The following is a 22452-nucleotide window of genomic DNA, read 5'->3' as shown; positions in this document are numbered from 1 at the left end:
AATCGTGGTGACAGCAACCCTATCCTTATGGGATGGTAAAAAGTGTTTACGGGTTAAATCTCGTCAAATACAAAAAAAAGAAAAAAAAAAAGAAAAATAAATATGAAGCGCCTGCAGTCTCCGTCTTCGAAGAATGAACAGGTACCAAAGAAGTACCGACAGTCCTCCTATCCTAAAAAAGAAGGTAAATGGAAACCCATCCCACTTCTTGCCCCTGAAATTCAGTATAACGAAAACTGGATAAAGGTAACTAACCCAAATGGACGTCCCAACACAAGAAGATTGTCTCGGAAAGCGGAACGACGAGGCCGGTACTCTGGAGGTAGCAAAAGGAGATTTATCTCCCCTCGAGTTATCCATTTTCCTCTAAGAAAGATAGCGTCAAGAGGCTCTGGCCCTGGAGGAAACATAGTGACTGAGTTAGGTCGGATGCAGAGTAATCCCTTATTAGTCTCCAGGTACGGGCCTTCTGTAGAAAAAGCCAGCGTTTTAACATCGCAATTCTCGATGGTCTGCAGAGCTGCGCCTGTCGCTGTGTCCCACAGCCAGACCGCTCTATCGTGTGATGCGGTCGCCACCATCGTCCCGTCCGGCGAGAACGCTATGGCGTGGAGAAGGTCTTTATGGCCCTTAAGCCTTTGCAGAATGTCACCTGTTGCTACATCCCAAAGTACCGCGTCAAAGCCTGATCTTGACGCCAACACCTCGCCATTCGGCGAGAACGCTACCGGCGCTTCGCCAAGCTTCCAGTATGAATGGCCCCCGATCACTTGTAGAGCCTCGCCAGTCACAATATCCCAGAGAACTGTCCCATCTTGCGTTGCTGACGCCAATGCCTGGCCGTCCGGTGAGAACACCACGGCATCAATACCCTCGAGCATCTGTAGGATCTCGCCTGTCGCTGTGTCCCAGAGGATTGTCTCATAGACAAATGTCGACGCCAACACCTGGCTGTCCGGTGAGAACGCTATGGCACAAACTTCGCTTGCATGAAACTCGAGTGTCTGTAGAGTCTCGCCTGTCGCTGCATCCCAGAGCCAAATCATTTTTTCCTCGTCTGATGATGTTGCGGACGCTATCATCTTGCTATCTGGCGAGAACGCCAGTGTATAGCCTAATGTTGTCCGGCTCTTAAGCGTCTGCAGGGCCGTACCTGTTGCTGCGTCCCAGAGGATAATCTCATTGTCAGATTGTGACGCCACTACCTTGCCGTCCGGTGAGAACACTATATCCTGTACTGAGTCTGTATGGTGCTCAGGCGTCTGCAGAGCCTGGCCTGTTGCTGCATTGCCTGCAACACTCCAGAGTCGGACTATGTTGTCGTTTGACGCTGATGCAACCACATTACCACTTGGTGAGAATGCTATAGCAATGACACCTGTTCCAGGACCCTTAAATATCTGCAAAACTTCGCCAGTTGCTGTATCCCAGAGAACTGTCCCATCAGTTGATGCTGACGCAACCATCTTGCCATCTGGTGAGAAAGCTACGTCTGTATGGCCCTTGAGTGTCTGCAAAAGCTCACCTGTGGCTTTCCAGAGCTTGACAGTGCCATCGTGTGACGCTGACGCCACCTTGCCATCTGACGAGAACGCTACAGCCGAAACACTCCTTGTATGGCCCTTGAGCTCCCGTAGAGCACTGACCTTTTCTGTGTCCCAAAACTGAATGGTAGCGTCATCTGATACTGATGCTAGTATCTTGCCATCTGGTGAGAACGCTACAGACCTGACTTGAGCTAGATAGCCTTCAAGTGTCTGCAAAGGTTCGCCTGTGGCTGTGTTCCATAGCTGAACTGTGTCTTTATACGACCCCATAGCTACCATCTTGCTGTCTGGTGAGAACGCTACCGAATGGGCTTGACTTATGTCGCCCTCGGGCGTTATCTCCAGAACTTCTCCTGTTGCTGTATCCCAGAGCCGCTTATCGCGTGATGCTGATACTATCACTTTGCCGTCAGGCGAGAATGCTATATCCCAGGCACCCTGGCTAGTACCTTTGAGTGTCTGTAGAGTCCGGCCTGTTGCTGCATCCCAGAGCTGGACTGTTCCATCGAAACCTACTGATGCCACTGCCTTGCTGTCAGGTGTGAACGCTATAGACTGAGGTGAGAAATCGTCTCCGAGTGTTCTGAGTGTCTGGAGAGCCGCGCCTGTTTCTACGTCCCAGAGCGATACTGTCATGTCCCCTAGTGTCATTAATGCCACCACCTTGCAATCTGGCGAGAACCCTACAGCCGTAATCTCTGCATGGTACTCAAGTGTCTGTACAGTTTCGCCCGTTGCTATGTTCCAGACTTGGACTCTCTTGTTTGATGCTGACACCACCATATTGCAACCTGGTAAGAATGCTACAGCGTAGACAAACGCTCCAGGATCCTTAAATATCTGCAAACCTTTGCCTGTTGCTGCATCCCAGAGCCGAACCGTGTTGTCATATGATGCTGATGCAATCATCTTGCTGTCTAGGGAGAATGCTATATCGCAGACCCAATGTGTATGGCCCTTGAGTGTCTGCAAAAGTTCGCCCGTGGCTATATTCCAAAGCTTGACTGTCTTGTCCCATGATGCTGTTGCCACGACTTTATTATCTGGCGAGAATACTATAGCAACGATACGACCCTTATGGCCGTCGAGTATCTGTACAGTCTTGCCAGTTGCCATGTTCCAGAACGAGGCTATGCATTTTGTCGATGTTGTTGCCACCAAATTGCCGTCTGGCGAGAATGCCACGTCCCAAACATTCTGATGGTGCTCGAGCGTCTGTAGAACTTCGCCGGTTTCCGCATAGCAAAGCAGGACTGTCATGTCACGTGACGCCGATGCAACCACCTTACTGTTCGGCGAGAATGCTATAGCATTGATGTGCTCTGCATGACCCTTAAATGTGTATAGAGCTTTGCCTGTTGCTGCATCCCAGAGCCGGACTGTCTTGTCCAATGATGATGATGCCACCATCTTGCCGTCTGGTGAGAACTCTACGTCAGAAACGGTTCTCTCATGACCCTCGAGCGTCTGCAGTAGTGAACTCCACTCATGTTCTACTGATACCATTTTAATCCAAGTGGGTATTTCATTCTCAAACTGTTTGCGAACAAGGCTCCGCTGCGGTGCGAATACGAGGGCAGAGCAATATAGCTGAAGAGGCGCTTCTTCAATTATGGGCCGATGATAGAGAACAAATCGCTTTGCGTCGTGAGTAAATGCGTATAGATTGGGAGTTCGATCAGCCTTGGCATATACTGGTAAGTATCTCAAATATAATCAAATTGCCCAGGGAGTAAAAGTGTGAATACTGGAATAATCGCAGGGTTACTTACTATGAGCATAGAGTGTAGATCAGCTAGCATAAGCACTCCTTTAGACATTTCCCCCATTAAACTAAGAGCTTCAAGCCAATGGAGAAGGTGTTCCTGAAGAAATATATGGACATTTCCACCATCGAACAGGCCGATTCGGTGATGCTGATTATGGCCAACCCGGCTAAGATGATTGACCCAGAAGCAACAGGCGTACTTGATGTGCATAAGATTATCCTGCCTATTAATCGTTACCTCGCTCGGAAGGGCGCCCGGCGTCTTCAGGCCGCCAATGTTCCTTTGCAAAGTATTCGACATGACTTCGAGAGATCGACGAGTGATCACAACATGCCCCTCTTCCTTGCCTGTGGGAAATATGCTTGTGCCCTTTCCAGTGCTAAAATAATCCTTTGCTGACTGATGGACGAAGTATATTGTTTCCTCTCGGACGGTGACGAATGAACCGCAGAGATTCACTAGCTCACGTACCAACAGCAAGTCGTAAAGCAGTTCTGGCGGAAGCCCGGCAGCAGTTACTAGCTCCTTTAAATGTAGAGGCCGATAAGTGAGTGTGACTGCGGAAAGAATCCGCGTACAGGATTCAGCAACTTCCCCATTCAGGATTTGGTCCATCATTCTCTCATAAAGCTGTTCGAGTCGTGGTGGGAATTCCTCAAGGACCTTTGGGAGTTCCAGTTTAATCTTCACACGTGGTACTGTTTGGAGCCGTTTGCAGACCAACGCAACCCAAAGAAAGGTCCCTTCTGCATTTTTGTACAAATGGTTCTGGACTTCTCTCTGGAGATTGTCATCATACCTCATTCGCCTCGCTAGTTCAGAGACCTTGTTGTCAATAAAAGTATTGACAGCACGTGAGATGTGGGTTGAATTCAACTCAAGGTTTATTTTTTGGCAGTGACCATTAGGCTGTAGCCAGTTCTCAATATCGTGCCTATACCGGCTTGTCACGAGCCACTTGACTTTGGACTCTGGTTTGGAAACATTGCGGGTAATCAGGTCCAAGAGCCGAGAAAGATCGGAATCGCATTCGTCGAGACCATCTACCATCAAGTAAACTCTTGTACTCAACCCATCCAGCATATCGAAAAGTATCGGCTCTAGAGCATATATCGCGTTAGGACCTTGGAACAATTGATCTCCCTCAGTGTCATACGCCTTCTGCAGATACTGGAGAAGAGTCTTTTGTTGATCAACCAGTAGGTAGATGAGACCTCTGAGGACGGAACCGGCGTTGTTCAATCTGGCGTCGGTGCTTTGGCAGAAGAAGTATGACAGAATTCCGGATCCAGAACGTTTCTCTAGGTGTTTTGATAACTCATTAACAAGACCTATCATCATCATAGTCTTGCCTTTGCCAGGATCACCCTTTATCCAAAGTAACCGAGTGTCATGGTTATCCCGCCAGCTTAGGAAAGCACGGTCATTGAGAATCCACGCATATGAGTCCTTCAGCAGGTGGTCCTCACTATCTTCAATTCTCTTCTTATCGAGCCGAGGGTCGGTCACTCGCAAAGCACGCAGACACTCGTTATATTTACTTTCATCTCTACCTACAGGCCGGAGATTAGCTTTGAGACCAGACCTTACTTTTAATTGAACTGTTCATACCATCTATCAGAGAATCAAGCTTCTTATGTGTCGTCTCAAAGCCCTCTTGCACTACATATATTTTAACTGTCAGCCTCTGTTTTCTCGATCAAATTCTGGACGGAGCTAACCTAGGTCCACAATTTTGGCCGCCTCCTTCATCGACGTCACATCAGTTGCGGGTATAATTTCAAGGAGCTCCTTGGCATATGCTGCAGCCGTTGCTGCAGCGTACGGCTGCCAGCGCTTGTTCTTGTGAGTATCGGAATAGTCGCAAATCCCTCGTATTACCAGGCATGGGAAATCATTCATAAGTCCTGCAGCCTCCATCTCAAAGCAAAGTATATCAATCTCTTTTCGAAGCTTCTCTCTGGTAGTGCCACTTCTCATGACCTGATTTGCCGAGCCAATAAGACCATAATGGACGACAGGATCATGAGTGTCCCGTGGCTCTCGAGGGAGCAAGTGTCCCTTATCGCAAGCGGAACAGTCTTTTCCGCTGTCGTTGTGATTGTAATCCGCTAGAAACAACTGATCATGTTCAGAGCCCGGATGTTGGAACCTCCGCGCCATCCTCGGGTATGATACCAGCATCCGCGAAATATACCGACGGATAGCGTTCTCCTTCCGCTCATGTTGCGCTTGCAGATTCTGAACTGCGGTCATCAGTATAGTAGGGGGTTGATTTAAAGCGCCTGTCCGAATGAATTCGCCATTCTCAACTGCTTTACCAAAGTCATATTGTACGACTCCGCCTGTATGTCTTGTAAGTTCTAAAGTCACATACAGAATGGAATTCGCTCTTACCATAGGCGCCGTCTGGTTTGCTGACTACTACGTCCCCAAGATGGAGGTTTTCATATGGATCGTCACTGGGGTCACCAGGTGCTCCACCTCCAACCCCTACCATCAAGCCGAACCGAATTTTAGGAAAGCTGCGAAGTAAGTTAACTGCCACCATAGCAGCAGCATTTGTACCCGTTGTACCTGCAGGGAGGCAGGCAATAACAATGTTATGTTGGCTAATCCGTCCTAGAGTATAGGCGTTGGTGTCATTCCCGACACGTGGAAGAGCCGGATGCACTTGATCCAACATCGCTTGAGACACCGCTAGCTCATCCTTGAGAGCACATATCCACCCAACAGTATAGCTATCATTCGTTAAGTCGGAGTCGCTCATGCTTGAATGAGCGTAGTTGCGTCAGTAGTAGACACGAGGAATGACTTTGAATGATGGGGGCGGGAATGAAGCGTTTGCTTGATAACTGTTCGTTGGTCCAAATTTGACGCCGATCTCACCAGGGTTTGGTGAAAGTGTTCAGCCGTCGCGATGCCGGGTCCAGCAAGCGTCAAGCCGCCTAGTGTTTGGGATGGAGCTAATTCAGACTTATGAGAAGGATTAGATCGCGGAAGGAACAGAACAATCGCTTGGAGAACGAGCAGACAGACATCTATTCAGCCATCGGGAGTCTGGTGGGGTAATCGCGGGGTTGTTGTTGATGCCCCTGTCGCTTTAGGCACCAAACGTGACAGCTAGGTTGCTTTCTTTGCCATTCTTTGCCAACAAAGATTTTCTTGATAACAGCTCTGCAAAATCAATGCGTATTGACTTCGGCCGCAGGAATCCATTGAGCTCCCTCCAGAGCAAGATTATGAAAACACCTGTGGCTGGTCGATAGTGTACATATAATCCAGATTTTAGACAGATAGGAATGGGAAACGGGACCAATTCCTACTCCATAAGATGGCCAGGCTGGTCACATAGTTGTTTAATAGTTTGGAAAGTTGATCCATTATCAGGAGGGCTAATCCGCTGATGTAGATGACAGGAGTGATATAATACTATTTCTCTAGGAAAGAAGATTAGCAACCCGGGAATTACATGGACCCTATTTTATTAACTATTCCTGTGCATGTTCCAGGGTTCTCTACACATTATAGCCACCAAATGCCGTCATGAGTAAAACAATTTCGAGAATTCTTGTATTGCTCAAGGTTACAGATGAGTGAACACGATTCCAGTGCATTTGATCCAGCAGAAGCTTGGTGTTTCGAGTCCGCGACATTGCTATTCCGAGGTTCCATCCATTTGAGACCTCTCGAGAAGCCGCAAAACACGTTTTCGAAGTCAACCAGCAAAGTGTTCTGGGGTGTCGAAGATGTGAGGCGAAGCTCTGTGGAGCTAGACTGCACCGTTCTCTCGACCTTGGAACCTTAGCAGGTTGAGGAGTAGAGATACGTTGAAAATGAGAATGAGGTACGGTGTTGGGGCGCACGTTGGCATTAGCACACAGTTCAGCGGGTGGATGAGCAGGAAGTGGATGTTCGTTGGGTCTATTGGGGGGAGTTGACAAGCCTTTTCTCGCGGCAGTGACTGAAGGGCCTTTGATCGGTTGCAGGAATCGCGTTGATAACACGCAGACAGTGACGACAGGCTTTCTCCCTACTGTTGATGCAATGACTACACTCGGGTGGATTCGATCAACAATTCCTTGGAGCCGGGTCAGCGGTTACGAATGATCCAAACGCCCATCATGAACCTCCTCGGGATCTCGCATCCCATCATGCTGGCCGGCGTGGGAACCGCCGTTGGCTCCCATCTTGCAGCACCCGTGACAAATGCTGGAGGCATTGGATGCACCCCGGACGGCCTCGGTGAAGCTACCCCGGAATTAAAGTCTTGTTTCAACGGCAAGTCAGCTCCATTTGGGGTGGTCCTCCTTCTGCCTCAGGTCGAAGGCAACGCACGGAAGACAGACCATGTTCGGCCCCTTGCCCACAGACACAGTCACCACCTTCTTATCCGCCGTGGCTGTTCCTGAGCACGTTGTGACGCGCCTGCATGACCATGGAGTTCTGTCTATGAACATTAAGCATGTTGCAAAGTGCTTGGCGAAGGAGGTGGGCATCCCGGAGATATCCCTCCTTCGGTCCTGATCCCGGCCGTCGCTCAGCTACTCAAAGGAAAACGGAGCCCACTCACACGACAACGTGCAGCTTGTGGCAGACAGAGTGATCGACTGTGTCCCCAGCGAGACCGACAGCTCAGTCAATTCAGACCCAGAGTGCAACAGAGGAGTGTGAAGCAGAATATGCTCCATAAACGTCATCCTAAGCATTGCGCCCGCGCAGATCATGGCGTCGGCATTCCGAGCGGCGAGATGTCGGGTCGATCACGACGATTGCAATTTCAATCTGACGACAGCACGACAAGTGGCGCCTCTCGTTCGTCCAGCGCGTTAATACAGATGAGTCTTCTCATCTCCGAATGATCGTCCGCTGCGCGAGCCGAATGCGCGCTCCTGTTGATCGCCTGTCATCTTGTTGACGATATCCCGCAATGCATCGAAGATATAAGTATCGTGCCCTGCACGCCATGGAGTAACCATACTGCACTCAGATTAAAACTCATCATGTCTCTGATCAAGTCGTCTCTCGTTTTCCTTGCCGCCACCGGCGCCGTGGCAATCCCTTCGTTCCCACTCCACAAGAGGCAGGCCGACCTGGATGCCTTCATCGAAAAGGAAACCCCGATCGCAAAGCAAGGCGTCCTCAACAATATCGGCGCCGATGGAAAACTCGCCGAGGGGGCCGCCGCTGGGATTGTCGTGGCATCGCCGTCCAAGGAGAATCCGGATTGTGCGTAAAAGTGCTCCCTTGAAAGGAAGCGACAATACTGACTCTGCTCGAGACTTCTATACCTGGACTCGAGACGCTGGCCTGACGATGGCTGCAATCATCGAGCAGTTTAATGCCGGCGACGCCTCACTCGAAGCCCTGATCCAGAGCTTTGTTGATTCGCAGGCATCGTTGCAAGCCGTCGACAATCCCTCTGGGGGTCTCTCTGATGGCTCCGGCCTCGGCGAACCCAAGTTCAACGTGGATATGAGCGCCTTCACCGATGCTTGGGGTCGGCCGCAGCGTGATGGGCCTGCTCTGCGCGCCTCGGCCTTGATGGCCTACGGGAACGCCTTGATCAAGGATGGCAAGAAAGATTTGGCTGCGAGCAACATCTGGCCTCTTGTCCAGAACGACCTCTCGTATGTCGGCCAATACTGGAACCAGACCGGCTTCGATCTCTGGGAGGAGGTACAAGGCTCGTCGTTCTTCACCACTGCGGTGCAGTTCAAGGCTCTGGTCGAGGGCAACGCGTTTGCTGAGGCTGTTGGCAAGACTTGCGATTCTTGTGGAGTTGCTCCCCAGATTCTGTGCTTCCTCCAGAGCTACTGGGACGGATCTGCTGTTGTCTCAAATCTTCCGAGCAGCGGCCGCAGTGGCCTCGATGCTAACTCGCTCATCGCATCTCTGAACACCTTTGATCCTGCGGCTGCCTGTGACGATGTGACTTTCCAGCCTTGCTCATCGCGCGCTCTCTCCAACCACAAGGCCTATGTCGACTCGTTCCGCTCTATCTACACCATTAATGACGGTCGAGGACCGGGGAAAGCAGCAGCAGTTGGGCGCTACGCGGAAGATTCGTACCAAGGAGGAAACCCATGGTCAGCCAACATTCTCAATATGCGATCCAGTCAACTAATATCTCCCAGGTACCTTACTACCCTAGCGGCCGCGGAGGTCCTCTATGATGCTCTCTACCAATGGGACCAACAAGGCTCGCTCTCCGTCGACGAAGTCTCTCTTCCGTTCTTCTCCGACCTCGTGGGGAGCAACGTCACGACAGGAGAATTCTCGAAGTCCAGTGGCCAGTACAAATCCCTCACCAGCGCCGTCAAGACCTACGCAGATGGCTTCGTCAGCGTTGTGCAGGAGTACACCCCCAGCGACGGGAGCCTAGCAGAGCAGTACACGCGGGATGGTGGCGAGCCGGCTTCTGCGACTCTGCTGACCTGGTCGTTTGCCTCGTTTTTGACTGCCGTGTCGCGCAGGAATGGCGAGGTCCCTGCCTCCTGGGGATCGTCCAAGGCGAACACTCTGCCAAGTCAGTGCAGTGGAGAGACTGTCACTGGCACCTACGTTACTCCCACTCCTGGGTCGTGGTAAAGGAGATACTGAAGGATGCTGAAATAGGAGTAGACTGGGGGTGCAAATAGAGTACTGTGACCGTTTGCTTGAATGTACCTTGGATGTTGTTGTTTTGCAAGTCTCTTCCTGGTGTAGAATATGCGCCATGCCTGGTGGCATCGTCCCTTTCGTTCCGGACGTAGGTATCATGGGGTTTATAGAATCCAGGCTGCAGAAGGACCAGCCGAGAAGCCAATATTCGGACTAGGGCAACAAGTACCATTATCATCTCTGTCCCGGATCTCCCGAGACGGCGGAATGACTCTACTCGTCCAGTTGGACGGTGAGCAGTTCTTTGCTTTGAGGAGGGGCTTGTGGGGTGGAGGAGAAAGAGCAATAGATATCCAAAGTATTTTCTGCATTAGCATTAAGCCTCATGAGGTAGAACGAGAGAAGGACCACCGTATACTAGATAACATTAAAGTTCCTACCATAGCATGCTAATATACAGCAGGGGAGAACGTGATATTAAAGGTGAGAAGGGGTTTAGGCCTTGCACACCCGTCCCGACTCCGCCTTGCACATCCGTCCTGACTCCGAAACCGTCCAGAAATCACTGCCAACGCCCTTGAGCGCGTAGAAGAAGTGGTGCGGATCCCACTTGGCCTTTACTCGAGCCAGGGCATTGTAGTTAGACCCAAAGAATGTTTCCTTCCAGTTTGCCTGGCGGAAGTCGGCCTCGTTCTCGTACGCACCGGAGCCCGGACTCACAGCTTCTAATTGGGGAACCAAGCTGTCCGTCATGTGCTTCTGGTCGGCGAGCATCTTCGACCAAGGTGCCGTGTTGCTCCATGCGCTGCCGATTTGCAGTGTGACGGCGGCGTTGCGCCATGGGTCGAAGATGGCGTTAGGCACGTCGTTGGTTCGCGACACATTCAGGCCCACTCCCACTGCGACCACCCCCTGGGCAGTGAGATTGTGCAGGACTGTTGCGATTCCCGCAGAGTTTGACTCCAGAGCCGCGCGCGGAAGGAGACGACCGCCGTAGTTGAACTCACCCACTCCCAGGTTACCATTAGGTAACGGACCCATGTAGTCCGCATAGTGATCGTAGTAGCTGTCGTACTGGGTGTAGGTGGCCGTGTGTGGGACTCCCAGGTCCGTGAGAGCAGAGAGTAACGGAGCGAGAATGGTCTTGACCTGCTCGGAGGTCTGGTTGTATGCCGTGAGCGGATGGATAAGGAACGTCCCAGGGAGAATCTGATAGATAACGGTCGTCCCCGCGTCGATCATGGCAGGCAGGAGCTCGTGGAACCGGGTGACAGCCTCGACGAAGACGTCAGAGGTCAGATTCCTCGTGCTGAAGGCAACAGACGCGCCAGACACGACAGCATTTGGATACGCCTTGACGGTCGCCGACAACACGACGCCGTAGTTTCCTGCTCCGCCACCGCTCAGAGCCCAGTAGAGGTCCGTATTGCTCGTGCGTGACGCCGTCACAACTTTTCCTGCGGCTGTAACAACCTCAAAAGCTAGAGTCTGGTCGGCCCCTAACCCGAAGTTGGTGCTCAACGCCGAGTGTCCTCCTCCCTGCGTATACCCTCCGGCAAGTCCAACGGTGGGACACTCGCCACCGACCAGAACGTGGCCCCGAGCGTGTGTAGCCTCGAGCACCTGGTATCCCTGAACGCCACTGCCCAACTTATACGCTGGACCGGAGTAGGTAGGGTCGGTCCAGTTCAAATATTCTATCGAGTCGAGGTGGTGAGTCCAGACGGAGAGAGCGCCAGCACCGGTGGAGCGACCAAGGTAGCTGAAGACAAGGCCGTTAGCGATCACTCTAGCCCTCACAACGACGATTAAGCTCACTCGTGGCCCGTATTCCTAATCACGAAGCGGATGTTGTTTTGTTGGGCGAATTTGATGGCAGCAATGACGTCGTCACCCGATGCGACATCAACCGCATAGCTTACGTAGTTTCCGAGCTCGCATGGGGTATCCCGGGGGGTGAATGGATCGCAGCTCCGGTTCGCGAAGAACTGGTGCATGACGGACGAGGAGGAGGCACAGCTAAGGGGGGAACGTCAGCATTCCAGACAACCAAGGATGCCTCAAGGGGTGTGTCGAGGGGATTTCGCGAGTCGTACTGGGTTTGGGGGAACGTCCAGGCAGTCTGCAATTCAGCACAGGCAGCGACATCGTAATTCGGATCATGGCAAGGAGATCCAACAGGAACGGTGGCGATCAAGCGCCCACCCACGGTGCAGTTGAGGGCATCCCATTCACTTGGCGCGGGCCAGCAGTCGTCCCCAGGGAGGCAGTGGCACTCGCTCGACGAAGCAGCCGTCGCTCTGGCGATGAACAGCGCCCCTGCAACCGCCCAGATGGCCTTCATTGTGCTGATATGAGAACGTTGGAACCAAGGGGAGGAAGATCGATCCTGCTCTTCCATACTTAAGTGGTTTCAATCGGAGGCGATGTCCACCGTGTGTCGGACATGTTCCCCAAAGGCGTTAAGAGGCGAGTCAAGGTCAAAATGCCCCTTCCAATGAGATTTGGCCCATCCAGGCTCCAGTTGAGAGGGCCACAGGAGAACGTGGTCTTAAAATAAGAAAAAAAAATGTGGGTTTCCATTTTCTGGGCTACAATGCTTGTTCATCCTGCTGTGCCTGAGCGAGGCGCGCTGTTCCGACTCGGGAATCTCCTAAAGAACGCAAGGCCCGTTCATGGAGTCCACTGAGGCAAATTTCATCCTTTCCCACCAGATCGGATCATCGATCACGATCAACGCGAGAATTGTCTCCGGATGATCCCCCAGCGATCACTGGCCCATCTTTCCCTCTGCACTGAAACGCTGCACCCATCACCCTGCGATACCAGAAAGAAGGGCTGGGATATTCGACACCCGCAGGATTTTCTTCGCCCCATGCATGCACGTGTTGCGGTTGGGGGCATCCCGATCCATGGAACCACCCCCGAGACAGCCCACTCTCGAGTAGCAGCCTTGATAAGCCAGTGAGGTCTTTGCCCTACCTCGACCAACCTAAATATTTCGGCGCTTGGGTGTCTCAACTCGATAGTCAGAGCCAGGGTTCGCTCAGACGACGCCGAATACCCGACCCTCCCCGCCCGATATAAAAGTTTTGCGGATGGCCACGAGGGTACAAAACGCCACGTTGGGCCTCTATCCCTGAACAGCCGGGATAAACACGTTATAACCCTGGCCCTGGGAGCGATGAGTTTCGACCGCCGAAATGACCCAGGCCCAGCCCTCGTCCGGGGAATGTGGGCTGCAGTGGCTATCGCTACTGTAATCCTCGTCCTGCGTGTCTTCGCGAAGTGCAAACTGCGGCAGTTCCGCTTTGACGACGTATTCATGATCGCGGCCTGGGTATGTGCTACAAGCTCAGATATCAGAAGTCCAATATGTGGTTGCACAGCTCCTAACAAACATTCTTCAGGCTATGACCGTGGCCTCTATGGTGCTCCTGCAGATGTCCGTTGACCATGGATTCGGGACCGATCTGAGAAAGCTCGAATACTCTGACCTGCGAATCGTCCTCAAGTCCGTCGCGATCGAAGTGCCACTTGTCACCTTCAGCACGGGGTTCGCTCGCTCCGCCTTTGCGCTGTATCTACTCGCCATTCTCGGAGGAAACCGAAGGTACAAGATCGCACTGTGGAGCGTCATGCTACTTCAGCTGGCCGGAAATATCGTGTCGGGCGTTCTTCCGCTGAGCATCTGCCGTGACGTGCGCATCCTGTGGGACCCAAACGTGAAGACGACATGTGGCAGCAGCACGGCAGTGATTCGATTTGCATATTTTTCCTCCTGTTAGTCTACTCCAGTCCGAGAAGTGCCAGCTCACGCTAACCTGGACAGCCGTCAACACCGCGACCGATTTGTTCCTGGCTGTGTTTCCCACGGTCGTCTTCTGGAACCTCAATCTCAGGCTGCGGATTAAGCTCAGCTTGATTATTCTCATGAGCCTCGGTATTCTGTGAGTGACCCGTCTCACCATTTTCCTTCGGCCGGCGTTAACATTCATCCAGTGCGATGATCGCATCGATTATCAAGTCCACCAAGTACAATGACATCCCCGGCATCACGAACCTGGGGTCCCACGGCGGCATCGAACTGATTCGTTGGGGCTACGCCGAGAATCTGATCATCATCATCACTTCCTCCGTGCCCTGCATTCGCCCTCTTCTCATTTCCTCAGTCCGAAAGATCTCCAGTGTCGCACGGTCAAGGTCATATGAGCTCAGCAGCCCCTTCTCCGGGAACAAAGGTCCGTCGGGACACAATATCTCTGGTCCTGAGTCCCAGCACCCAGAGTCAGACCTTCCTAATGATGGCGACAGCATTGCTCGAATCTTGCGTGAGACGGAAGAAGGGGGTCGCTAACGTTAATTGCCGCGGAAACGTCAATATCTCCAATGTGTCAGATTATAGCAAAACAGAAGGGAGTTGACTTTCTAATGTTATAGGTTTATCCTGGTGTCGAGGTCTAGGCCAACGCCGGCCACGTAGTTTCATATCCCGTATCAAACCCCACCGACCACGCTTCGTCGACAAAGGGCCATTGCGCCATTTCCACCTCAAAATCATAAAGTATCCCTTGGTCGGGAGCTGCCAAATTTGGAGTGCGTGTTCTCACGACCTCATTCTCCCGTACAGGCGTCGTTTGTCGGGTGGCAGACGGATCAGGTCGCGAAATTCGAATGTCACCATACTCGTCAAACCTCCCGGCCAGTGTAATTCCAACCCCTTGTGGCGTCGATCGGGCGGTCTCGTAAAGTCGATTCTCCTCCTGTAGGGTTCGCCACTTCATTGATCGTTAGCTTGGCCGCCAAGTCAGGAAGGAGGAAACAAGATACCCAGCTAGATCCTACATCCCAGAATGCGCACAACCGCTCCAAATACCCCAGATCCATTTCTTTTCGCGATCAGCCCTCTCAAGACCCCCTGGGTAGCGCGCAGGGCACACCGTTCCATACATGTTGATATGGGTAGCGACGAAGACGCTAAATCCCGCGTAGGGGGTGATCACGGGGGCGCCGCAGCTGTCGAGTGAAGACAAGATTGAGCCAATATGTTGTGCGGTGACAAACAAGCGGTCGATTGTTTCGTCAGCATCTGCTCCTGCTTGTTCAGGGGATTCATAAGCTCGAGGACCGACCAGGAAGCGGTCGCGGTAGAGGAACAGAACGCTGCAGCGCCTTCGTTTAGTATCCGGCGATAATTGGGAGAATATCAAACGTCCTACCTCGTAAAGTATACCAGGTTAATGTACGCAAAGAGCTCTCCATAGCCTAGGGCGACATGGGCTGGCGCAGTGGTTTCCGGATAGTGCACAGTGGTGTCTTGCAAGTCTCTCCATTCATCCAGTTCCTCCTTCCCTCCTTCAACGCCCCCCAAGCGTGTAAGGGTGGAGGAGCAGTGCCCCGAGCCCGTTCGCGGCGGTTTTCGCGAAACGCAGGATACGGATGAAAATATGAAAGCCGCGTGTTACAATGGCTAGTCCGCGCTCAATCCGTAGACGGGTTCCACACAGCGAAGATTGGCTCATGTGGGCAGGTCTGAGCCTGTGAGTCGCCTTTCCAAAGTTGAAATCGGAGTCACTGGTCGGCAATGGGACGGAGATCTGGCGGAAAGAGAGGGCAAAGTGTTGTCGGGCGCCCGAGCTAAGTTCACAGTCCTGAGCGAAGCAACACCAATACGTGCGGACGAGCTGTTCATAAGGAATCTGGGCGTGGGTGAGGAAATCTTCGGGAGCGTGCTCCATGTGGTCATCGGCACTTTTGAGGAGAGATTGGATCATGTATGTTGCCATTCCTGAATATCGTTCATGTCAGCAAGCTTCTCCCTAGCTAGAGGCGGACGAGGAGAGTCGGTACATTATACATCCACGCGCGATACGGCCGGCCGGAACCCCATTCATACAGCGAGATCATCACGAGGGACTGAGCGAGATGGAGCGAGGGCGACTCAAAGGCGCGGTTGGAAAGCTGGGCACGTGCATATTGGGCATATGTTTCCGAGGATACGAGATCAGGGTCGTTCATGAAGCGAGCACAAAGTGATAGAAGGGCCGCCAGAAAGACGGGGTCCACAGAGCAGACATCGCAGGAGAGCTCAGTGATCAGCGAGGGGTAGTGGAGGAAATTGACGGCAGGGAACTTCCTGTGATAGAGGTCACACGCGGCGATGAGGATGGAGGACGAGAGGGCAGCAAGAGGAGAGGAAGCGTGTGGGGAGGACGCTCGACTGGGACTGTTTGTGGCGCGCGTCTCCGGTCGTCAAGACGCTCGGGAAGGCAACTTCCACGTGGACACCCAAGGAGTAACGATTGACACGCCAATGTCCAAATAAGGTTTAGCGTTCCCAAATAGGACTAGCATGCATCGGCTTCCTCACCACCTTGGATCTTCGACGATCATCGTTTGCAACGGCAGGTGGAACTGTCAAGGCAGCTGGACAAAGCTCAGTTAAGGAGTCAGCAGGTGCATGAGGGGATGATAAATGAATTCTAGCTTATGATTGGCCAGAATACAGGTCTCAAGGAGTTGTGTTCCGTGCAAAAAGGCAAGAATTATTGATTTTGATAGTGTTCAAGGGACAGAAAGATATCCAGCGAAACAAAACTACGCCTCAGGCAGCAGCTCCCGTTGCTCCACAAGGACGCGAGGAAGCGAACGCATGAGACACACGAATCTTCCAACGCCGCCGCTGACCTTCCTCCAGTTCTCTTGCTTCACAATACCATCATCACATTCCACGCATATTCCACCTCATATTACTTATTCAGCGCACCTTACCCATATTCTCGTTACAGAGATGCTTTAATTCTTGAAGAATTTGCCTGGATCAAGTTGGTTGAAGCCCAAATAGCACTCACATGCTTTTTCTACAAGCACTAACTACTTTTGGAACACCTCGTCCACCTCCAATCTCCAGGGCTCGATACTTGGGACGTCCATGAAGTTCCCGGTCGGGAATTCTCCGGAAATTCGAGAATGAGGGTGACTGCGTTCCGATGGCATTAATTAGACAGCTGCAGAGGGATCCAGTCGCACAGACGGTCCACGGCGTCATCCTCTGTCGCCCACGACGTGACGAGGCGGATCACCGTGCTTTTCTCCTACTTTCTCTTCTCCCAGGCATAGAATCGAATCCGCTCCTCCAGCTGTGGTAGCATCCAGTCTGGTACGACGATGAACACCTGGTTCGTCTCCGGCTCTGCCGCCAATTGCCATCCCATCCGCCCAAACTGCCCAGCTATCCGCCTGGCCATCCCATTCGCATGTCGAGCCAGTTCAAAGAACAGTCCGTCTCGGAAGAGCCCGCTGAACTGGATCCCCAACGCTCTTGACTTCCCAATCAATGCTCCGCGCTGCTTCATGTGGAACTCAAATCCGTCGGACAATGTCTTACGAACCACAATCGCCTCCCCAAATAACGCGCCCATCTTCGTCCCCCCAAGCCAGAAAATATCCGTATAGTCTACCAGGTCTCGCAGTGTAACATCATTCACCACCGCCGCCAGTGCCACTCCCATACGCGCTCCGTCAACGAGCAGCAGCAAGCCCCGCTGGTGACAAGTCTCAGACAATCTCCTCAGTTCCTGTCTCGAATACACAGTCCCCATCTCGGTGGCATTGGAGATATAAACCAGCCGCGGCTTAGCCATATGCGGGAAGAAGGTATTTTGATCAAGCACCGTCTCTCAAGATTCTCAGCTGTCATCTTCCCGCGCACCGCAGGCACCGCAAGGATCTTATGCCCCGTCGCTTCAATTGCCCCGGCCTCTTTGTCGATGATGTGTCCGGTCTGGGCCGCTAGGATGGCCTCATAGGGGCGAAGACAGCTAGCGATCGAGGTGAGGTTTGCTGCTGTTCCAGTAGGCACAAAGTGAATCGACACTTCTTCTTCTGTTGCATTGAGCTGGGCAAGCAGCAATCGACGACCGTCTTGTGTGTATTCGTCGGTGCCGTAGCCGGTTTGCTGTGTTGTGTTGGTGCGGGCGAGAGCTTCCAGCAGACGTGGATGGGCGCCTTCGCTGTAGTCTTCGAGGAAGCTCATGGTGTTTTAATTCTTTGCTAACATTGTTATTTCAGATTATGGTCAAACTCTGAATGTATTCTTTGTTCAGGTCAAGAGATTGTGTTGATATATCGTTATTCCCGGTCGGGAATGCGTCGGGAAAGAGCGATAAAGTCAATTGAAGCTTTATTCTATTACGTGGCATACAAATCTAGATCTAGAATCGAGCGTTGTACTTGCAGCGGAATAATAACTCATAATAGGGTCGTCGGTAACCGAGGCACGGGTTGAGGTGACACTGTCGTCTCAGATATATATCTTACCGTTTAGGGCGTCTCCAACAACTCCACTCCACTCTCTTTTGTCCGGCTTCGTCGCTGTAATGCTATTCCAGGATGCATCGCAGTCAGACAGATGCACATAATGGAGATCATTGCTCCCTCCAAGACCATAAACGCAACTTCGTCGTTCGCGAGCTCGCTGTCAAACCCTCCGTTGAGCTCAACGACACGGAAGATGGACCGGATGTAGACCACAAGTGTGGAGAGCGAGATAGCTATCAAAGTCAGTGTTTACTGTGTATGTTATTTGTGATCGAACCTACCGCAAAGGAAAACTTTCCATCTCCGTTTCTCGCGAATGGCAGCAAATCCGTCCTTTCTCTCTTCAGCATCTGCTGGTCGCCCCGTCTGCGAACGACGGCGCAGGCGAAAAGCGAACTCGCATGCCAGAGTAATGAACAGGGTCAGAGCGGCGACCTGGGAGGCCAGCCCAGCGATCATGACGTTCACTCCCGTTGACTGGGAGGCCTCGTCCTCTGCCACGGAGGTGAGGGCACCTCCAACACTCTGCAGGATCAGCGCAATCACATCGCACGAGACGAAGAAGATGGCGTAGTTCCTGGGCCGCAGACGCGAGATGTCCTCGCCACGATACACTACCACGATCCGGCCCAGGAGGAAGTAGAGAGCTGCACAGAAGAAGACCGGGCCGATGCTGAGACTAATCAGGTTCCTTTGCCGAATTAGCTAGAACTCGATTCTCCCCGACTGCCCGGACTTACAGAAGAAAGTAGTCAAAATTGAAGGGGTCGTCGTGAAAGAGGATTCGCCCCAGATATCCGAGCACTTCGAGGATCAGGCCCGCAATCATGGATCCGGAGAACCCCCACATGCGATAGACTGGACATTGGATGATCTGCGTGACGAGAAGAAGCCCGAACAGCGCAATGTAGACGCCATTGCCTGCAATAGTCGGCTGGTATCTGATGTAGGCATCGTCGATCGAGCAGGTCTCGAGCGTACACAATTCGATGTCCATTGTGTGATAATTACCGAGCTCAGGTTGTGGTTCTCTCCATGGACGTTGCAGATGAGGCTCATTTATATCCGCTGTAGCCTTTGCATCCTCTGGAGGACATTTGTATACAGTGAGGCTGTGTACCGACTCCGACTCCGAGTCCGAGTCCGTATCCGTGTCCGTGTCCTTGCAGGCGACAACGTTTCGCCAGCAACTGATAAGAGCGACCGTGTCCGTGTCCGTTCTGCCCACTGCACCGAGTATTAAATATGTCTGCCTGTCCAGATCGCATCAAAACGTGCCAGACCTGCGCCACGGCCAAGATTCGCTGCCTGCGCTCCTCGGGGTCCCCCATCTGCGACCGGTGAGACTGCCAGCCCCGACCGGGAATCCTCCACACTGACCTCTGCAGCTGTCTGCGCCTGAATAAGTCCTGCTATTTTCGCCCTGCTCGGTTGCGGCAGACATGGGTGAAGAAGGAGGGCCGTCTCGAGACGTTGGAGAGGAGAGTCAACGAACTGCTTGGGCAGTCGCAGGAGAAGCACCACCATCACGACCGGAATGGCCCAACCAAAGCGACCGGCGATGTCATCGATCGAGGCCTACTCACCATGGACGACGCCGCAGTCCTCCTGGACTCTTTCCTCAGGCTCATGATGCCGCATTTTCCCTTTGTCGCTCTCCCTCCTCAGACGACCGCGGCGGAGCTTCGCCAGCAAAAGCCGTTCCTGTTCCTGGCCATTCTCTCTGTGTCTGTGACCCGTGATCGGGCCCTGCAGCGGGTTTTGGGTGAGGAGATGAAAGATGCTCTGGCTCGACGTACGGTAATAGCATACTCCAGGCCTACTCTGGAGACCCTGCAGGGGGTTCTGGTGACTCTCGCTTGGTCCCAGCACCGGTATCCGCAGCGGGCACCACCGGACGACTTCTCGAACTACCTCCATCTAGCCATCGGTCTCGCGGTGGAGATGGAACTGGATCGCCCGGTTGAGTTGCGGAAGCGCTGCCCCCGAATGACGGTCAACCCAGTAACCGCTGACACGCAGCCGTTGGCAATCCTTCGAGCCCAAAAGCGTGCGGTAATCGGATGTTCCGTGCTCTCATCATGGTGTGTACTATAACACCGTGGGAAGGATAGCACTGATATTCTATTTAGTTTCAGCATCATCACGCAAAAGACTTGCACCTTCCCCTGGTCCTCTCGCCTCGAAGCCTTTGCCGTCGAGCTGGCTGAAAACCCCGAATTTGCTAGCGACCAATGCCTGGTCCATCTCGTCCGATTGCAGCATATTTTCGAACAGATTGATCATCTCTCTGCTGAGCCGAACTTCCCGGAAAGGGGGAGCACAGGCGAAATAGACAATATCAACACCTTGTTGCATGGATTTGGCACGATACAGGCACAGCTTCAAGAATACACCAGCCAGCTTTGCCCGCAATTTACGAATAATAACTGTGTGTTCCATCGAGACTCTCTTCCTGCCACTCCAGCTGACTATCCTCAGATCTCCTAGCGTCGCAACTACACACAGTCGATCTGTACCTCTGCCAGGTCGCCCTGTTCGAGAGGCAATCCACCAACCAACTCCCCGCGGGCACTCGAATAGATGTTCTCTGCCAGGGCCTCGTTGCAGCAAAACGTGCCTTTGACTCTCTCCTATCAACCCCGCCCAACACTGAGCGACATATAAGCTATTCCGAGTGGCTACAAACTGGGTTCAACGTGATCCTCTCTTGTAAGCTGGCCTTGATGGCGTCATCAGACGAATCCGTTTACCGTAGCCAGCCTCGGGTTCAGTCTCTATCCGAAACCTTGGACATGCCCCAAGTCTTGAGAATGTGTGTGGCGCGCCAGCTTTCTCGGCGGCCGGACGAAGAGCCTCGAAGGACCGGATTTGACTACACGGGCTGGCTGCAGTGGGTCCAGGAATGGTTCGAGAAGCGCCATTATGCCTCCATCTCGCGAGAGAAGGGTTCTGGCGAGGCTACTGTCGCTGAATCTGCCACATCTTCCGTCTGCCATACGCACCAGAGTCAGTATTTTGGCGCCGTCGATGGCTCAATTCAGCCACTGTACGTTCCACACACGACCGGAGATATGCATTCATGGCCCTTTTTCCCGGACATACTCCCGACCGACAACCTATTGAGTGGATGGATGGACCTTGGGGTTATGTCCCTGTAATTGTTTATCGGATATAATTCGCAGTTTAGTAAGACTATATCCAGCACGCCTGCTCTAAGATCTTTCCCGCCGTATCCTTGATCCTCTGGCCATCGGTCGAGACTCTGATCGCCCAGCTGCCAACTTTGTCCTCTAGCACAGCCGCCATCCTGTCGGTGCTCGCCAAATGTGCATCCAGAGCACTGCCGACTTCTCTTTTTTCAAGCCTTTCTGCGACGACTGCGTTGCTTCCGGTGAGTATAAACCCCTTCATATCGAGAGCCGACCCTTCCTCTCCGGGCCCTGATAAACGCCGAATACCGTCTTCAATAACCTGTCGGATGCCATCCTGCTCCAACACCATCGCTGTGCCGGAGATGATCAGCCTCGTGCACCCCCGTAGACGACGATAATTCTCGAACATAGCGGCCAGATTGCACAGAAAGAGTTCTGACCCGTCTTCTTCGGGATATATCATATCCATGTTGTCACCGTCAATGTGTGCGTGGGGGATATGGCGTATTTTCAGCTGTTCGTGCATCTCGTTTGCGACAGAGGTTTTTCCAACCCCGGACCTCCCGGATAGAAGAATGACTTGGACGCTCATTATGGATTCGATCCGGATTGGCGGCAAAAGAAGAATCAAATCTGGGTGCTGAACGGTTGTAACTGGGGGGCCAGGATACCCGAATACCTCGCTCCAAGGGTGTCACGGTGCAGAAGGACCGGCGGGAATGGTAAAAGATTTTGACTGAGGTATCTTCGTCCCAGAGTGGGGTTTATCGTTGAAAAGTCTTGATCAAGCTCGGAACACGATGGCTGACAAACTCGTGACTTTCTGATGCTACAAGGGCATCCACTCCAACCGGCAGACGAGGGACAAGGGACTGAGTTTATAAAGAGCTGAAGTTGATCAATTTGTTGTAGGTGTGGTGCTTGGAGTGCTTCAAAAAAGGTTATGCCGAATAGCTTTTGTTTCTCTTCTGCATGCTGTATCTCATACATAGAGACTTCTAGTATCGACTCCTGATCGCGGATAATACTGATGAGACTCATCTCAGGGGTCTCGAGGAT

At 52.5% G+C, this 22452-nt stretch overlaps 8 protein-coding genes across 8 annotated transcripts; 3 read left to right on the top strand and 5 right to left on the bottom strand.

Annotated features, from left to right (window-relative positions):
* Positions 1-381: 381 nt before the first annotated feature.
* Positions 382-6086, bottom strand: BJX67DRAFT_385629 (WD40-repeat-containing domain protein; the record flags this gene model as incomplete). Its single annotated transcript, XM_071033905.1, has 6 exons — positions 382-397; positions 463-3230; positions 3320-4869; positions 4928-4978; positions 5038-5661; positions 5714-6086. 6 exons carry the CDS (start codon positions 6084-6086, stop codon positions 382-384), a joined length of 5382 nt encoding a protein of 1793 aa, XP_070881469.1.
* Positions 6087-8318: 2232 nt separating this feature from the next.
* BJX67DRAFT_391255 (glycoside hydrolase family 15 protein) lies at positions 8319-9991 on the top strand (the record flags this gene model as incomplete). The annotated part of the gene is made up of 3 exons (XM_071034755.1): positions 8319-8545; positions 8598-9405; positions 9454-9991. Coding segments are annotated over 3 exons (1489 nt in total), but the record flags the coding sequence as incomplete, so codon positions are not given.
* A 293-nt stretch (positions 9992-10284) lies between these two features.
* On the bottom strand, positions 10285-12464 carry BJX67DRAFT_366339 (putative isoamyl alcohol oxidase). Its single transcript, XM_071030388.1, has 3 exons — positions 12016-12464; positions 11738-11938; positions 10285-11681 (listed from the first exon to the last, which is right to left on the bottom strand). Exons 1-3 carry the CDS (start codon positions 12318-12320, stop codon positions 10415-10417), a joined length of 1773 nt encoding a protein of 590 aa, XP_070881467.1. The 5' UTR covers positions 12321-12464; the 3' UTR covers positions 10285-10414.
* A 639-nt stretch (positions 12465-13103) lies between these two features.
* Positions 13104-14276, top strand: BJX67DRAFT_375276 (uncharacterized protein; the record flags this gene model as incomplete). The annotated part of the gene is made up of 4 exons (XM_071031674.1): positions 13104-13259; positions 13330-13702; positions 13752-13869; positions 13922-14276. The coding sequence occupies 4 exons, from the start codon at positions 13104-13106 to the stop codon at positions 14274-14276; spliced, it is 1002 nt and encodes a 333-aa protein (XP_070881466.1).
* A 103-nt stretch (positions 14277-14379) lies between these two features.
* Positions 14380-18159, bottom strand: BJX67DRAFT_391249 (pyridoxal phosphate-dependent transferase; the record flags this gene model as incomplete). The annotated part of the gene is made up of 9 exons (XM_071034754.1): positions 17631-18159; positions 17018-17595; positions 16290-16401; positions 15805-16162; positions 15348-15707; positions 15139-15274; positions 14796-15082; positions 14750-14760; positions 14380-14697 (listed from the first exon to the last, which is right to left on the bottom strand). The coding sequence occupies exons 1-9, from the start codon at positions 17952-17954 to the stop codon at positions 14380-14382; spliced, it is 2484 nt and encodes an 827-aa protein (XP_070881465.1). The 5' UTR covers positions 17955-18159.
* On the bottom strand, positions 17927-19433 carry BJX67DRAFT_366330 (RTA1 domain-containing protein). Its single transcript, XM_071030387.1, has 3 exons — positions 18979-19433; positions 18520-18929; positions 17927-18471 (listed from the first exon to the last, which is right to left on the bottom strand). Exons 1-3 carry the CDS (start codon positions 19233-19235, stop codon positions 18242-18244), a joined length of 897 nt encoding a protein of 298 aa, XP_070881464.1. The 5' UTR covers positions 19236-19433; the 3' UTR covers positions 17927-18241.
* An 11-nt stretch (positions 19434-19444) lies between these two features.
* On the top strand, positions 19445-21416 carry BJX67DRAFT_296791 (Zn(II)2Cys6 transcription factor domain-containing protein). Its single transcript, XM_071026897.1, has 4 exons — positions 19445-19578; positions 19627-20322; positions 20371-20669; positions 20720-21416. Exons 1-4 carry the CDS (start codon positions 19484-19486, stop codon positions 21397-21399), a joined length of 1770 nt encoding a protein of 589 aa, XP_070881463.1. The 5' UTR covers positions 19445-19483; the 3' UTR covers positions 21400-21416.
* A 17-nt stretch (positions 21417-21433) lies between these two features.
* Positions 21434-21985, bottom strand: BJX67DRAFT_385621 (uncharacterized protein; the record flags this gene model as incomplete). Its single annotated transcript, XM_071033904.1, has 1 exon — positions 21434-21985. One exon carries the CDS (start codon positions 21983-21985, stop codon positions 21434-21436), a length of 552 nt encoding a protein of 183 aa, XP_070881462.1.
* Positions 21986-22452: the final 467 nt, after the last annotated feature.

The sequence above is a fragment of the Aspergillus lucknowensis genome (assembly GCF_044049455.1).
Source record: "Aspergillus lucknowensis strain CBS 449.75 chromosome Unknown BJX67scaffold_67, whole genome shotgun sequence".
Taxonomy (NCBI): domain Eukaryota; kingdom Fungi; phylum Ascomycota; class Eurotiomycetes; order Eurotiales; family Aspergillaceae; genus Aspergillus; species Aspergillus lucknowensis.
Note: the sequence above shows the minus strand (reverse complement) of the source record. Positions and strands in the feature narration are given on the sequence as shown.